The sequence below is a fragment of the Condylura cristata genome, unplaced genomic scaffold (genome assembly GCF_000260355.1).
Source record: "Condylura cristata isolate star-nosed mole 26May11 unplaced genomic scaffold, ConCri1.0 scaffold00040, whole genome shotgun sequence".
Taxonomy (NCBI): Eukaryota; Metazoa; Chordata; class Mammalia; order Eulipotyphla; family Talpidae; genus Condylura; species Condylura cristata.
Genome location: NW_004567141.1, coordinates 8,112,977 through 8,127,654, shown reverse-complemented (window position 1 = coordinate 8,127,654; position 14,678 = coordinate 8,112,977). Strand labels below are relative to the sequence as shown.

Here is a 14,678-nt window from a genome sequence, read left to right as displayed (position 1 = left end):
TGGAAAAATGAAAGACGGATTAAACATGCTGTGTAAATACACAAACCTCTGGTTGGCAAGCAGATTGCTTGGAGGTGGGATGTGGGACTTATCATAAAATGGGCACATAGTGATTGTTTTCCACAATAAGAATTCATGCCTTTCAGAGTCTTGTTTTGAAATCCCAACAGGCCTTTCCACACAAGAATTAACGTGAACTAGTCACAGCAAGTCAATGACAATGTGTGGCCAAAACCTCATGTTCTAGTCTTCCCTTTTTTTCAAAGTAAGATTTATAGGCCAATATCATCTGGAAATTTGATACAAATACAGAATCTCAGACTGTATGTCAGACCTACTGATTCAGAATCTACACATTCCCAGCCGATCTGTACATAAATTACAGCGATATACATAAGCATGAAATTACTGGATCACATGTATCGTCTCTAATATCAGAAAGTGCCAACTTTCTCTCTAAAATATTGTACTAATTTATTCCCCTACATTATGCTAATTTTCTATTTGCTAATTATAATATAAAGCTATTTCCTACTGCTTTTATGTGTACTTTCATTCCATTCACCTAAGATGTCATTCTCTAAGACTGGATCCTCAAGCTTGATATCTAAATTGTTACAAACTGAACTGTGATAAAAAATTACATGGTCAAATAAACTTGGGAAACCAAAGTTTAATCAAAATAAAACAAATTCTGTCCTTTCAGAGATTTCAATATGTTTACTAGGAATCTTTAAAAGTAGGAGGATACATGTTTTCCATGGATTGTTTATGAAAATATCTGAATAAACATTTCGAAGAACACAGATAGGAAATCAATTATTTTATTTAAATAAAAATTTAAAATCTGTCTCTTATAAACTCAGTTCTTCCCATACTTAACACTCTCATCCCTGTCTATATGGTTTTGTGATATAAAATAACATGAGGGAAGAAAAAACACATTTTGCTTGGTTGACTTTGTCCTCCATTTTTCTTCATGTTTTGTTTTTATTAAGAAGAAATCAGTATGTGGTAACTATGTTCAAAGTTTGAAGCAGTTTTTCCTCCAAGACAACTGAGGATGGCAAATTGATACCTATACTCTGATATCAAAGCAGAAAAAAACTATCTTAAACCCAGCTGTTTCCACATAGATGTCCACCTAAATTACTGCTCCTTAATTTCCTTTTGCTTTCCCTGAAGAAATAAAAAGTTGCAGGGTTTTTTTAAACAGTAAAAAAATCACATATTCTTTTTTTTCTTATGTGTGCTTTTCTTCAGTTCAGTTTTCCTATAATAATTGTGCTACATTTGCAACTTAAAAAAAATAAATTTTAGGGGGCCTCCCTGGTGGTGCAAGGGATTAAGTCTCAGCACTATGAAGCTATCCATCCATAGCCTCTGCAACACTGCAGGGTTCGATCCCTGGCCAGGGAACTGACTTATATAGTGCAACAGATCTCTCCTGTCTCTCCCACTGCTTCCCTCAGCAAAGTGTTTAAGTCCATATGCCTGTTCTGCGCCCCACTTTATCTCTGGCAAATCCTTGCATCTCTGGCCTATTTTGTATGGATAAATAAATAAATCTTGTTTAAAAAAATTTTTAAGTTGTAAAAGTTTTAACTTGAAATGAAGAAAAAAAAATCACAGAACAGAAAAACAAACTACCGCATCTACATATTTTACCAAAATATACAAAAAAAAAAAAAAACCTAGGAATTAATTTAACCAAAGAAGTGAAGGACTTATGCAATACAAATGACAAGACACTGGTAGAGGAATTAAATAATAACAGCTAAATGAAATGACAATTCATGCTTTTTGATAGGGAGAATCAAAATTAAAAAATGACCTGTCAAAAGCAATATATAAATACAATATAATCCCTATGAAAATACCAACAATATTCTTTGAAAATATTGAACAAATTTTTTTTTTAATTTGTGGAACCATGACTTAAATAGCAAAAGCAATTCTGAGGATAAAGGAAACAGCAGCATCATGTTACCTGACTATAAATAACTGTTATCATAAAGTAACAATTATTATTATTAAAGCAATATGGTACTGACATAAAACTGACATACAGATCAGTGGAACAGAATTAAAAACCCAGCAATAAATGAATGTATATATCAATATTTGATTCATGATACAGAGCTACAACCATCAACGGGTAAAGGAGGGTCTCTTTAAAAAGTACTGAGAAAAACTGGCTAGCCACATGTGAAAGAATGAAGTTGGATCATTCTCTAACTTAACAGTCAAAATTAAATTAAAAGTAATTTAAATACGGCCCTCCCTGGTGGCGCAGCGGGTTAAAGCACAGCACTGAGAATCTAAAGCCACTTCCTCATGAGTTCGATTCCCGCCTGCCCCGGAGGTGACCACATGGCGTGGCAGACCTCTCACGACCCGCCCGCTGCTCCCCTTAGCAGTGTATTTCATTGATCTGCCTGTTCTGCACTCCACTCTGTCTCTGGTGAATTCTCTCACCCTCCACATCTCTGGCCTGTATCCCAGTTCTGTATGCACAAATAAAATAAAATCTTAAAAAAAAATAATTTAAATACTTAGCTATAGGCCCTAAAACAATAAAACATATCAAAGATAACATTGGCAATAGATTTCATAAAATCAATGATAAAGATGGTTTTGGAGATTTGAACCCTATGACAAAAGAAATTTAAGCAAAAGTAATTGGAATCATCTCAACTTAAAAAAGTTTTCACAGTGAAAGAAAATAGATTGAAAAGAGAACTCACTGCATAAGAGTAAATATTTACACATTACACAACTGACAAAGGGTTAACTGCAAAGATATAAAATGTACTTAACAATGAAAAAAACCAGAAACCAATTAATAAAGGCCAGCAGATCTGAACTGATAATTCACCAATGAGATATCCAGCAGGCAAATAGATACATGGAAAAATGTTAATTATCATTTTTGATAAAGGAGATACAAGTCAAAATTGCAACAGATTATCACCTCACAGGAGAAGGGCACTTATTAAAAAGACATTAAAAGGGCCCTCCCTGGTGGTGCAGAGGGTTAAAGTACAGCGCTAAGAAGCTGAAGACACTTAAGCATGAGTTCAATCCCCAGCTCTGGAGGTGATCCACATGGCGTGGCAGATCTCTCCTGACCCACCCGCAGTGTACTTCGTCAATCAACCTATTTTATGCCCCACTCTGTCTCTGGTGAATCCTCTCACTGCCACTACACAACTAGCTTGTACCCCAGCTCTGTAAGCATAAAAAAATAAATCTTAAAAAAAAAAGGACCCCAACAAATGCTGGAGAAGATGCAGAGAAAGAGGACCCCATATGATCCAGCAATCACACATTTTCAAAAACACAAAACCATCAAATCAAAATCATATGTTCTATTCAGTACAACATTTGCTACATCATTCTCCATATTAGTTAAAACATGAAAAAAACAAACACCTAAGAGCCCACTAGTAGAGGCTTGGATAGAGAAGATATGGCATATCCACACAATGGAATACTACTCAACAGTAAGAAAAGATGAATGTACTTACTCACATAGAAATGCAAGGGGTTTTAAGGAATTATACACAGGAAGTCAGAATGACATAGACAAATAGTGAACATTTCTGTAGAGGGTAATTCAACAAAGCAACATGCTAATTAAAAACAAGCTGACAATAGGCCCTCCCTGGTGGCGCAGCGGGTTAAAGCACAGCACTGAGAAGCTTAAGCCACTTCCGCATGAGTTCGATTCCTGCCTGCCCTGAAGGAGATCCACATAGCATGGCAGACCTCTCCTGGCCCGCTCGTTGCTCCCCTCAGCAGTGTACTTCTTTGATCTGCCTGTTCTGCTCCCCTCTTTGTCTCTGGTGAGTAGTCTCACCCCCCACATCTCTGGCCTATTCCCCAGTTCTGTATGAATAAATAAATAAATCTTAAGAAAAAAAAAAAACTAGCTGACAATAAATGAAGTAAGGTTTCTGACATTAAAGAGGGAAGGTGAGGGAAAAAATGTTCCAAAGAATATAAAGGAAGCTAGTGTGGGAAAAAATACAGAGTGAAGATCCTCAGGATAAGCAGGTGCTTGCAAGGTTAACTGTAGAGGAATTAGATAATAACAGCTAAATGACACCAAAATTAATTATACAAATGAAAGTTCTGAGCTTTTCTTCTGCTGACCTGTCTGCTATAGTCTTCTCTTGATTTATAAGTGGGAGATTGCTTACCCAAATGTGGTTACAGTGAGGACCATATAAAAATATATATACTGAAAGGTTTTTCCACACCATGAAAAAGGAACTCTCTTACACTGCTGGTGGGAGTGCAAACTAGTCCAGCCACTATGGAAAGCTGTGTGGAGGTTCCTCAGTTTACTAACAATGGAGCTACCATTTGACCCAGCAATTCCACTCCTAGGGATCTACCGAAAGGACACAAAAACATGAGTTCAAAAGGATACACGTATGTCTATGTTTATTGTAGCACTATTTATAATAGATAAGACTAGGAAACAACCCCAATGCCCAAATGACTGGATCAGATGATCCAGACAGATGACTGGATCAAGAAGATCTGGTGTGTGTGTGCACACGCACACGTACGCACACACAAATGGAATACTATTCAGCAAAAAAAAAAAAAAGAATCTAACTCCATTCACAACAACATGAAAATAGAGTCAGAAGGGATTATGCCCTGTGAAATAAGTCAGGAAGAGAAATATCAGGATACCAACTAAAGGGTGGGGGGAAAATAATAATAATAATTAAAAAAATGCAACAAAACTTAACAAAAATAATCAGGCAATAAATCACAGACATTCTGCAGGGGAGGGAGGAAGGAGAGGGGAGAAAATGAGAGTGGGATGAGCACAAGGAAATAAGGTGATGGTGCACAGGTGAACTGGTGATGGATATTCTATGGAGACTGGTGACTATACCTGATGTAAATATATACAAATAAATTAAATGTTAAAAAAACAAGGCATTTCTGCATCAAATGTCATCAGGGAAAGACAAATTAAAAGAAACCTAATAGAATAAGCCAAACCAGAACACTAAGAACACCAAGTGCTGTTGAAGATGTAGAGTGACAAAAACTTATTGCTGATGATACCAAAATTATACAGACCCTTTAGTAGTCAGTTGGCAATTTCTTAGAAAACATTGTCTTTGCTCCCTGGTATTTACCTAAAAGGAGTTGAAAACTTGTGCCCACACAATGTGAAAGTAAATATGTACAGCAGTTCTATTTATAACTGCTGAAATTTTGAAGCAACAAAGGTGTCCTTTGTAGGAAAGTGGATAAATTATGGTATATCTAGGCAATGAAATTTTATTCAAGAGAAAAGAAATAATCAAGTTATGAAGACACATATGAGAAACCTAAATAGGTAACACTAAATGGTAGAAACCAGTCTGAAAAGCTACATACTGTACAATCCTAACCATAAGACATTCTGGAGAAGGAAAACTGTGGAGACAATAAAAACAGTCAAGATTTATCAGGGGCAGGGGCGATAGGAGAGAAATGAATAGGCAGAACAGAGAAGATATTTTGGTAGTGAAAATATTGTGTATGATACCATAATGATGGATGGATGCATATTATACATTTGTTATATTTTTTATAGTTGTGGGTATTATACAAACTACCACCACCACCAGAAGGGAGCCCCAATGGGAAGTATGGACTTTTAGGTGATGATGCAATGAATCTCAGTTATAATAAATGTATCGCTTTGGTGGAGGATGTTGATAATGGAGGAGGCTCTATAGGTATGTGGGGTAGAGTATATATGGGAAGTCTATGTACCTTCTACACAGTTTTTCTGAGAAGCTACAAATGCTCTAAAAAATAAAGTCTATTAATCAAAACCTGGGCTCTTCCTAGTGGAGCAATGGGTTAAGGCACTGAATTGTGAAGCTCTCTGAAGCCACTACAGCACGAGTTCAATCTCCTGCCAGGGAGCTGACCCACATGGTGTGGCAGACCTCTCCTGACCCGCCCGCTGCTCCCCTCAGCAGTATATTTCAGTACATCTGCATGTTCTCCTCCCCACTCTGTCTCTGGTAAATCTTCTCACTCACCACACCTCTGGCCCCAGTTTTGTAAGCATAAATAAATCAATCTTCAAAAAAAAAAATAAAAAAAACAAAACCCAAAAATTGCTCATAATAAGTGCTCAATAAATTGCAACTACTGTTACTAAAAGTTACATTAGAAATATCCTAAATTTTCACAAAAATGAAGTATTGTTACTATTATAATTATACTAATCACAAAGTCAGTTTCAACATTTATCCTGGTAAGACAAAAAGCACCCTTTCACATAGACAACCCTTGAAAATCCATGACATAATCCAAATGATTAAAAATCAACTATGTTAATTTTCAAAGTACCAAGTGACATGTGGAAATGCAAAAGAATTAAGGATTCAATCACAGCCCATTACTTAGCAAACGAAATTTTTACACTGTTATGGCCATTTTAAAAAAAACAAAAAAATTCAATTAAAAGAAAAGTGCATGCATCCTGATAGATGGTAAAAACAAAATTAAATATAATCACAGAATTATGTTGAAAATGATAAGGTTTCAGTAGAGATGGAATGCCTACCCATAAAGCAGTAATTTCTAGGAGGAAAATCAAAATCTATAAACATTCCCACTCCCTTTTTATTTACCTGGATGAGTCATGGTGACTGGCTCCTCTTTGGATTTATTATTGTAAATGACTACAGCAACTGCATTATGGAAAGCAGCCCGTGATATTTTCTCTTTAAATGTGCAATTTCCCCTCTGCAGCAAGGCGATCCACTGTTTGATATTCGGAGGGACAAGGAACCGGGTTTGTGGATCACAGCCTAGATGGTCAGCAACTAAAAAGAAAAGAAAAAAACCTACACATTAATTTTTTTCTCAAGTAGAAATAAATAAAATCAATCAAGTGTTTCTCTTATTACTATATACACTCTAAAGCACTTCAAGCACTTCACTGCCAGCAGAGCTGTGAATACATTCACAAAGGGTAATACAATGAACTGGAACCCCCATTCTAAGGGAGAAACAGCATTTAATTGTTACATATAGTGCAAAAATTCTCTTTCACTTTAAGAATGACAAAATGAAAGACTGAAAATGTCCAGTGTAGGTCAGAAGGTTAAAAAAAAAAACCAAAACCCCAGAACCCAGGTTACAGATGTATCCATGACTTCTGCTCTATCTTCTGACTTGTTCAACTTTCTACACCCTACTGCTACCACCACCACCAAATACCACCACAATGAGAAATGCCTGCAGTAAATGAGAAGCCACGCTAACCTTTGGTTCAGTTACCAAATGGTGCTGTTGAAATTCAATCATGTTTGAATAAATTTCTTAATAAATGCCTAAGGAAATTGTTCACTGCAAATATAAATAGTAAAGTAACACAAAACTAGAATATTCTTCTAATATACATTTATTGGTAAAAATTATTCTATAATCTGGCCCTCCCTGGTGGCGCAGCGGGTTAAAGCACAGCACTGAGAATCTAAACCCGCTTCCTCATGAGTTCGATTCCCGCCTGTCCCGGGGTGACCACATGGCACAGCAGACCTCTCCTGGCCCGCCCGCTGCTCCCCTCAGCAGTGTGCTTTGTCAATCTGCCTGCTCCCCACTCTGTCTCTGGTGAATCCTCTCACCCTCCCTATCTCTGGCCTGTACCCCACTTCTGTACAAATAAATAAATAAATCTTAAAAAAAAAATAAAAAAAAAATAAAATATGAGCAGTTAGGCGATATGTTTTGATAACCTCACACAATGTTTGGGGATAACTTCCACATACTGCATGCAAATATGGAGCAACCTAAGACTGGTTTTAAATGTTGAATTTGTTACTTTTCAAAACATGCTGCTACACAAATCCTGAAAGAAAATACAGAATCAAGAATATTAAAGAGATCTAAATTCCTGTCTTTTGCGAACATTCCTTTGGTTTTCTGAGACTTGGCCGAACAAAAACTTATTATCTGAGCAAGTGCTGAAAGTTCAGTTTTCTGATCTCTAATTTTTACAAATATAGAGACAGACAAAATTCTTGCCATGTTAAAAAAAATCTATTAATTAATTCTCTTTCCTTTAGTTTTATGGGTGTTATTCTATCATTTCCCAATGATCCAGTCTGGTGTCTTTAGGATTTTCTGTGCCATGTACATGAAATCCACCCACAGTACCCTTTCTACCTCACTCCCTGGCTCCCAAGTCTTTTCTCTTCAGCTGTTCTAACAAGTGTCACCATCCATGCAGAACAGGAGTTCGGTAATAGCCACAATGTCTAAGACTGAAAATACAGAGTTAGGGTGCAACTGTTAAGGGGAAGGATGTCCTAAAGGAACTCTGCAGTCTTATGGACTCCACCCCCTACTCCAGCTTTCTGTTATGGACTCCACCCCCTACTGCAGCTTTCTGGACCCTACACATTACTCCAGTGATTGAAAACTACAACTCCCAGCAGTACCAGGGAGAGAACTGCAGGACCCCAGGATGGAGCTAGCAGGCATGGATTCTGGGACATTTTTGGGAGGACAAATAGGGCACTGGCTCGGGCGCTAATGCTGTCTCTGTCTCTTGCTGGCTCTCTTGGGAAGCAGCTCTCGAGAACGCTGACTTGGTGTGTTCAGACAGCCTAGCTGTAAGGTATTGCAATTACTTTGTTTTTGTATCCCGATCTCTTTCCCTGTGTTGTTTCCTATTCCTCTCCCCTTTTTAAAATAAACCCATTATTGACCCTTTTGTGTGTACCTGCAGTTGTGAGCGCGTGGGTGAGGCCCCACAGACAGGCGGCCCAGTCCACTCTGGGCTACCCTGTAACACAACCACAGAACAAAACCTATACAACATTCTAAAGGGGAGCATGAAAATTCCACCCACTAAGAACAGATGCTATAATTAACAGCATACTCAAAACAAATGCCGACAGATTATATGAACAAAAGAATGTTCTTGGTTCTTCAATTTACCCAAATCACCAGCTATAAAGTCTCTGAAAATATTGATATTAATAAGAATATGCAACAATAAACAAAAATAAGATGTTCATGTTTTTGTTTAAGGAAGCAATTTTCATTTTTCACAGAAAGTGGTTTCATAATCAATTCCAATGTATACTTATTTTATCTAGTTATTCCTTCCTGTAATTAAACACACACAATGCAAATAATGCTAACATCTTTTTCTAAAACAACTTCCCAAAAGGAATGGTGACTAAGTAGCACTACTTCAAAATGTAATACCCAGGGGTTTATACTTGAAGCACCCTTTTTTTAAAGTGAAGACATAGTAATATGGCATAAAAGATCTATGTAAATACAAGCCATTAAAATTTGTCAAGGGCCCTCTCTGGAGGTGCCATGGGTTAAAATGAAGCACTATGAAGCTATCCATAGCCACTGCAGCACAAGTTTGATCCCTAGCCACAGAGGTGACCCACATGGTACCGCAGACCTCTCCTGACCCACCTGCTGCTCTCCTCAGCAGTGTACTTCGTTGATATGCCTCTTCTGCTCCCCACTACGTCTCTTGTGAATCCTCTCAGTCCCTGTATCTCTGGCCTGTACCCCAGTTCTTGTATGCATAAATAAATCTTTTTAAAAAATCATCAAAAGCAAATTTGTTCAAAATTATTTAACCTCCATTTTTCTTATTTGCCAAATTCAGAATTTACATTTTTGTTGTATGAGGAAAAATTTTAGAAATTACAATGAAAGTGTGAAATTTCAGATGCCAAATGTATTACTTTCCAATTTTATTGTCAATTAGACTTCAAAGTTGAAGAAATATATTACTAAAAACCTTTAATTTTTTGTATAACCTTTCTATTGAGTCCAAAAATACTAACAAGGCTTTTTTCTTTCTCCTTTGTAAGATACAACTAAATCTTAACAGAAACAGATGGAATCCTTTCCTCAATGAATATTAACTTATTCAACATACTAACCAGCAGAGAGAACTACAATGAACCAAACACCTTATTCTTAAATCTTTTATTTTTTTTTAAAAGATTTATTTGTTTATACATACAGAACTGGGGTACAGGCCAGAGGTGCAGGGATGGTAAGAAGATTCACCAGAGACAGAGTAGGGAGCAGAACAGGCAGATTGATGAAGTACACTGCTGAAGGGAGCAACATGCAAGACAGGAGATGTCTGCCATGTCATGTGGGTCACCTCCCTGGCCAGGGATGGAACTTGTGCTGGAGTGGCTGCAGCTCGTTTTACAGTGCTGTGTTTTAACCTGCTACACCACCAGGGAGGGCCTTTATTCTTAAATCTTGAAGAACCACTAAAAATACTGAGGAAGCATGTCTGTCACAGAAATTAAAATACCAGCAAGATACTATCAAGTGCCAATGTGAATAGTGTTTTATATGATCCAGCAATTCCATTCCTAGTTATCTACCAAAAGGACACAAAAACGTTAATTCAAAAGAACCCCTGCATCCTTATGCTGATTGGTGCACTATCTACAATAGGTACGTTATGGAAATAACCCAAATGTCCAAGAAGATATACTATATATACACTGTGGAATATCACTCAGCAATCAAAAAAGATCAATGTACGCCATTCATAGCAACATGGATGGAGCTGGAAGGGATCATGTTCAGCGAAATATGCCAGAAAGAAAAAGAAAACTACCAGATAGTTTCAGTTATAGGAGGAATGTAGGATATCCAAATAAGGGATCAGGGCAAAAAAAAGTAAGTAATTATAATAATAAAGTACAAATCAAAATCAATAGGCAACTATAAACCAGAGACATTCTGTGGGGATAGGGGAGGAGGGAGAAGGATCAAAATAGGGATGGGGAGAGCACAAGGGACTACTACAATGCTCATACGTGGGTTAATTGGTGGTGGGAATTTCATGGAGACTATACCCTAGATGATAAAGTATACATTGTATAAAATGAAGAATTATATAGAAAATATACAATGAAAAATAAAATCTAGAAGCAAAAAGAAAAAACCAATAGAAGTTACCTACTGGTGAGTATGAGGCTTTAAAGAGTAAGCATGGAAAGTACTTAGGACAATGACTGCTTGCTAGGCAGGAAGTACCCAATACATTTAAACTATAATGTTAAAAAAAATTAGGAAAACAGTAACATAATGGAGCACTTACATGGAATCTGTGAAAACTGCTAAGCAGAAAGGATGGGTGGTGCATAAGTGACTAAGAATATAGAAAAAAAAGAGTATGTGCTTCTCTTGAGTTTTAGATTGCCAAGTTCTGAAAAGATACTACTGCGATGGTAAAAGAAAAATACCCTAAGATGAAGAATATGTAAATATTTAAAGGGTTTATGAGGAAGTAAATAAGATACTCTACCCAAATGAGCAGCATGAAACTCTCCACCTTGATTCAGTGTACTACGTACTGTTCCTTCTAACAAGCAGTATTCACCCACACTACATGAGGATGATGGCAATGTTTCCTTCTACCCCTTGAAAAAAGTCAACCTACTAAGGTGTACAAGTCAAGAGACCGGCACATGGTGAAGGTTGCTGACTTCTCCAGGGGCCAGAGCAGTTGCCCCATTGAGCAGCTCAGTCTCAAGAGTCTGTATGTTTTGCTTCATCTACCTGAAATGTCATTCCCACCATTACTTGCTAATGACTTTCTAAACCTCAGGATCCCACTAAAGTATCTTCCTGGGATACCTTTCTGGCTTCTTTTCTTTAATCCATATGTCCATGGCATCTTGAGATTATGACTGTTTTAGCATTTCTCATATTGTAAGAGTAAGTCTCCTAGAGTGTGAGATTTAGCAGCTCTTCCTGTGTGTTTGGCATTCAGTTGACTCTTAGGTTATGGGACAAAGGGAGTAAGGGGAGAATGGCAGGGAGATTAAGCAAGCTCTGCCAACAAAATCTGTGCCATTTCTCTGTCTGATGAAGTCATGTTCTAATTGGTAAAACTATCAGTTGTTTCACACAAAAGAAGTAAAATTTAAAATAAGCTTAACTAGTTATTTAGAATGCTCTGGCTGTTTGCTTTATTTCTACATATAATCTTTAAATTCCAGCTTCTACCTTGCTTTCCCCTATTTTCCCTATATTAAATTCTAATTTTATGATTCAATGGAACATATACAATTGTCATTTCCCCTAATTTCAATTTTTTTTTTTAAGATTTACCTACTGGATTTAAATTTCTAGTTTTGATATCTTTACCCCACTTCCAAGGATATATTTCATTTATTCTCTTACTATTTCTATACTGTCATTTAAATCTAGCATCTAATTTCTTTGAATCACTTATCTTCACTGTTTAGTCTTGCTGAAAATGTACTCTTTCTTTTCTTTTAATTTCCCTGTTTCATTGTTTCTTAACCTGTATCTACTTTATTCTTTCATTTTAAAAATTCTTCCTACCCCACACTCCTCTACTATTAGATTGTTCTTTCCTGGTCAGATTTGTTTTAATGGCTGTAAAAGTGGGGTGAACCCTGGACCTTCTTGCTTTCTCTGGCACTTTATATTAATCCCCCCCTTTTAACCCACTCACATCCTTTATCTTAAAATAAAGGGAACAACAACAACAACAAAAAAGACTCCCCTTTACTGCCACTTTTTTCAAGAACTGCCCGTTTTCTCAGTGCCAACTCATTTCTCCTCACATTTTAATCTGCATTCATCCAATACACTAAAAGTACTCAATAAAAGCCATCAATAACCTCAGCACTGCTAAATTCTGAGGTAGTCTTTGTCCTCTCCCACCACTCCCTCTTACCTCCCAGGACTTTTCCTCCTGCTCCTTTATGCCATGTATATATTATTCTCATGCATATATTATTTGTAGTGGTTACCCTTTAAAATGTTAATGGGAGGCCTCCCTGGTAAAGCAAGGGGTTAAAGTGCAGCTCTATGAAGCTACCTGCAGCCACTGCAGCACCAATTTATTCCTCATGCCATGATCCACATGGTGGGGTAGACTGTTCCTGTCTCACCAGCTGCTTCCCTCAGCAGTGCATTCCAGTAGATCTGCCTGTTCTATTCCCCACTCTGTCTCTGATGAATCATCTCACAGCCCCCCCCCACACCTCTGGCTTGAACCCCAGTTCTCATATGCATAAATAACCTTAAAGAAATAAAATAAAATGTTAATGTGACTACCTGATAAAAGTCTACATTTAATCAACACCTTTAATCTCTTTCTGAGTAACACAAGGTTTTTAAAATATGAGTTAGTCTCATATAATTACCATGACAAAAGCACTGTAAACTTGGTGGGTTTGTCCAAAAGAAACTTATTTACTCACAATTATGAAGGCTAAAGATCTGACATCAAAGGGTTGGCAAGACTATGTTCTCTCCAAAGGTTCTAGAGGAGAATCATTCATTATCTCTTCCAGCTCTGGAAGCTCCAGGCTACTAAACCTCAGTCTCTCTCTCCAAATAGCTGTTTTACCTGTCTTCTCTTTTGTCTCATATAAGGAAATCAACCCAAATGCCTAAAAATAGATGCCTGGATCAAGAATTGTGATACATATACACAATGGAGTATTACTCAACAATCAAAAAAAAATAAACCCATGCCTTTTGCAGCAACATGGATGGAGATGAAAGGGTTCATGTTTAGTGAAACAACCAGAAAGAAAAAGAAAAATACCTGTTGGTATCACTCATAGCAGGAGCTTAAGGGATCAGGAAAAAAAAAAAAAAGCAATTGTAACAAAGTAAAAACGAAAATGAGAAACAAGGAACAACTATAAACCAGCTACAAAAATCCTTTTCCTAAATAAGGTTTCTGCACCCATAGATGAAAGTGGTTAGTGCATGAACACCTTTTTTGGGAATTTGTCACTCAATCCAATACAGAGTGCAACTCCAATCATCTTCTACCTATAATTGCCCAGTACTGGATTCTACCTTGTTTTAATTATTCCCTCCCTAGTGTTTAATGATTTATAAAATAAAAGTTTGTTAAATGTTATCTACAGATGGTTGTCAGCAATGGTTCACCAGAGAAACAGGAGTGGGAAAGACAGACAAGACAGATGGGGGAGAGGGATTGGGGGGGGGAGGGGGGTAGGAAGGAGTGGATTGGGCTAATATAATTATTGAGGCCACAATATGCATGGTAACCAGCAAGCTGGAGAGCAAATGCTGCAACTCAAGTTCAAATGCTACTAGGTTAGAGTTCCAGGGAGAGCTGGGCTTTCAGTCTCAGTCCAAAGGCAGTAAAAAAGCCAATGTCCCTATGCAAAGACAGGCAAAAGTAATTTTCTTGAAGGAGAATCAGTTATTTTGTTTTATTAAGGCCATTAACTAATAATATTAGGCCCACACACATTAAAGTGAGCAATCTTCTTTTTTCACTCTACTGATGCAAATGTTAATCTCAGCCAAACACCCTTACAGAAACTGTAGTAATAATGTTCAAACTAATATCTGGGCCCAGTCAAGGTGAGACATAAAACTAAAACAGTCTTCCTCACATCTCAAGTTTTTCCTTCTGTGTATCATTTCCTTCTTCCTTATCCTACTACTTTAGAAGTTCTTTTTTTTTAAATTATTACAAAAGTTTATTTTTACCTCATTTTGCACATTTTTTTTTCTATCTCGACTGTAATCCCCACGGGTTTCCCATCACCAAATCACCCGTGTGCCACCACCATAGTCCCATGCATTTCCCTCCCTTCCCCCCCCCC

General features: G+C 37.2%; 1 protein-coding gene across 2 annotated transcripts in view; it reads right to left on the bottom strand.

Moving 5' to 3' along the window:
- The window catches only part of RNF130 (ring finger protein 130), a 98,558-nt gene extending 91,702 nt beyond the window's left edge, over positions 1-6,856 (bottom strand). Inside the window, exon 1 of one of the 2 annotated variants that reach the window (XM_004693879.2) lies at positions 6,666-6,856. In XM_004693879.2, the coding sequence (XP_004693936.1) occupies positions 6,666-6,678 (13 nt within the window). In that variant the 5' untranslated portion in view covers positions 6,679-6,856. The remainder of the gene's footprint in view (positions 1-6,665) is intronic. The other variant, XM_012733310.1, reaches the window with a different exon arrangement.
- Between the last annotated feature and the right edge of the window lie 7,822 nt (positions 6,857-14,678).